Source organism: Myotis myotis, unplaced genomic scaffold (genome assembly GCF_014108235.1).
Source record: "Myotis myotis isolate mMyoMyo1 unplaced genomic scaffold, mMyoMyo1.p scaffold_m19_p_39, whole genome shotgun sequence".
Classification (NCBI taxonomy): Eukaryota; Metazoa; Chordata; class Mammalia; order Chiroptera; family Vespertilionidae; genus Myotis; species Myotis myotis.
In genome coordinates this window covers 1765659-1768014 of record NW_023416345.1, presented here as the reverse complement: position 1 = coordinate 1768014, position 2356 = coordinate 1765659, and the positions used below count along the sequence as shown (strand labels likewise).

General features: G+C 53.7%; 1 protein-coding gene across 1 annotated transcript; it reads right to left on the bottom strand.

The window, feature by feature from the left end:
* Positions 1-236: 236 nt before the first annotated feature.
* Positions 237-1568, bottom strand: DEFB1 (defensin beta 1). The gene is given in 3 exon segments (XM_036303904.1): positions 237-750; positions 859-930; positions 1344-1568. Coding segments are annotated over 3 exon segments (267 nt in total). The 5' UTR covers positions 1405-1568; the 3' UTR covers positions 237-616.
* Positions 1569-2356: the final 788 nt, after the last annotated feature.

Below are 2356 nucleotides of genomic sequence, written 5' to 3'. Positions count from 1 at the left end.
TGATTGTTTTACTGGACAATCGAAGGGAAATGAGGTCAGTGCCCCTGGCTAAAGAGTCAGCATTGCATGTGTTAGGAATTCATGCAGCCACACCAGTTGAAAATCATTGCTTGAAGCCAGCAGGCTGTTTATCCACAGCTACATGTGAATTTGCAGGTCATTCTTTTTTAAAAAATATATTTTTATTTATATCAGAGAGGAAGGGAGAGGGAGAGATAGAAACATCAATGATGAGAGAGAATCATTGATTGGCTGCCTCCTGCAGGCCCCTACTGGGGATCTAGCCCACAAACCAGGCATGTGCCCTGACCAGGAATCAAACAGTGACTTCCTGGTTCATGGGTTGAAGCCACAGGAACTACTTATAAGCATGTTGTTTTGGTAATGACATGAGGGTGGTGATGTGTCCCCAGCCCTGCTCACCACCCTCGTCCTGAGCTTGCAGGCTGAGCAGCCTGGCCTGTCTGGCTTCTAACCTGGCTTTCCTAACCTCCTCAGAAAGGAGACACAGGGTTCATGTGGGTCCAAAGGAGCCGTGCTTTAAAAAAAGGTTTTCTTCTAGGAAAATGATGCTTACAAGACCTTCCTGTGGCTTTGTCTCCCCCGAGGCTCCAGCTCAACCGCAGCACCTGGCCGCTCCTCTGTAGCATGTTGCAATCTGCTTAGTGTGTTCCGGGCAGGAGAAATAGCAGTGCTCCCCTTCAAGGCACTTGAGACCCTTAGCAGCCATACCCGCAAGGAGGCCAGCACCTGTGAGGATGCAATGAAAACATGTCAGGCTCCTGGCTCACAGCTAACATGACTGCAGGACACACAGCCCTTCCCAGGGCATTGCAGACAGGGTGCCCTCCCAGGAACCTCACCCCCACTGATCTCTGGGGCTGCTCATGCAAAGGCCTGTGCCCTCCATCTGAGGTCTGTGCCCTCCATCTGAGGTTGGTGCCCACAGACGCCAAACCAAAGGTGATGATGAGCAGCAGGGCTCTAAGTGGGGTTTCCTTCTGCCCAGAGAGCTGTGAAGAGCACCCAATGAGTCCCCAAATAAGGTTCCTCTGCTTCACACAGTCACCAGAACATACGTGCTCTGTTCCACAAATACTCATGTCTGTTTAAGAAATAATCCAAACTGAGCAGGTTCCATCCACAAATATTAAAACCTCCGGATGAGGAAACTTTCCTACCCACTTTCCAGATGGGCACCCTGAGGCATAACTGGAGTAAAGCCGTCATATCTGTCTGACAAAATGAGGGCCTGGACAGGACACAGTGTCTGCAGCTGTCCTCACAGCTCCCTTCACCTGGTCCCCGGCCCTGGGCACAGTGCCCGAGGGTCCCCAGCTCACCTGGGCCCACCTGGGCGAAGAGCAGGCAGAGAGGCAGCAGCAGGATGTGGAAGAGCCTCATGCTGGCTGCCAGGCTGGGCGAGGGCAGGAGGAGGAGGAGGCTTGCAGGCACAGCCACAGATTCCAGAGGCCACAGCGCCTCCCTCTTTATAGGGGAGAGGGTTGCGCAACCTCAGGGACAGATCTGCGGGGTGTGTTGCAATCAGGGAAATTCTCACAAACAGCCCCTCCTGTGGTTCACCTGTGTCTGCGAGTCAGGTGGACACACTCATCATCCAGCTGAGGGGGGTGAGCTCTGGCCTGGAGCCCTGAGGTGACACCTGAGCTGCTCGCTTCTCTATGCCCCCAATCCCTGCCAGGCTGGGAGTTCTAATGGGGTTCTGGAGAAGGGGCTTATGCTCACGCCCCTGGGTAGGAATGGCTCAGAGGGTCATGACAAGGGGCCTTGGGCAGCAGCGACCAGCAAGCCAGCTGCCAGCAAGCCGGCCTCGGAGTCCCCTCCTCCCAGGAACAGCCGAGCGGCTGTTTCATGGAACCTGTGGAAGCAGTTTCACCAGGAAGGCTGCTCTCTCACCCTCGCTTCTGCAGGGAACTTTCTCCTCCATTGGCCAACACCAGCCTTTCTTTCTTTCTTCCTTTCTTTTTAAAAAATATGTTCTTGTTGATTTCAGAGAGGAAGGAGAGGAAAAGAGATAGAAACATCCATGATGAGAGTGAATCCTTGATGAGCTGCCTCCTGCACACTCCACATGGGGTATTGAGCCTGCCACAGGCACGTGCACTGCCCGGGAATTAAACCTCAACCTCCTGGTTCATGGGTCAACGCTCAACCACTGAGCCACACCGGCTTGGGCCACCTGCTGCTTGTTGCCTGCATGTCACACAGACACCTGTAGAGTAGGTGGGATTGTGGTCTCTCTGTCCCTATGAGGTCAATCTCGCCAATGGCACTTACATTCTAGGAGGCAAGGGGCCCTCCGATTTGTCTGAGGTGAATCAGAAAGACACAGACA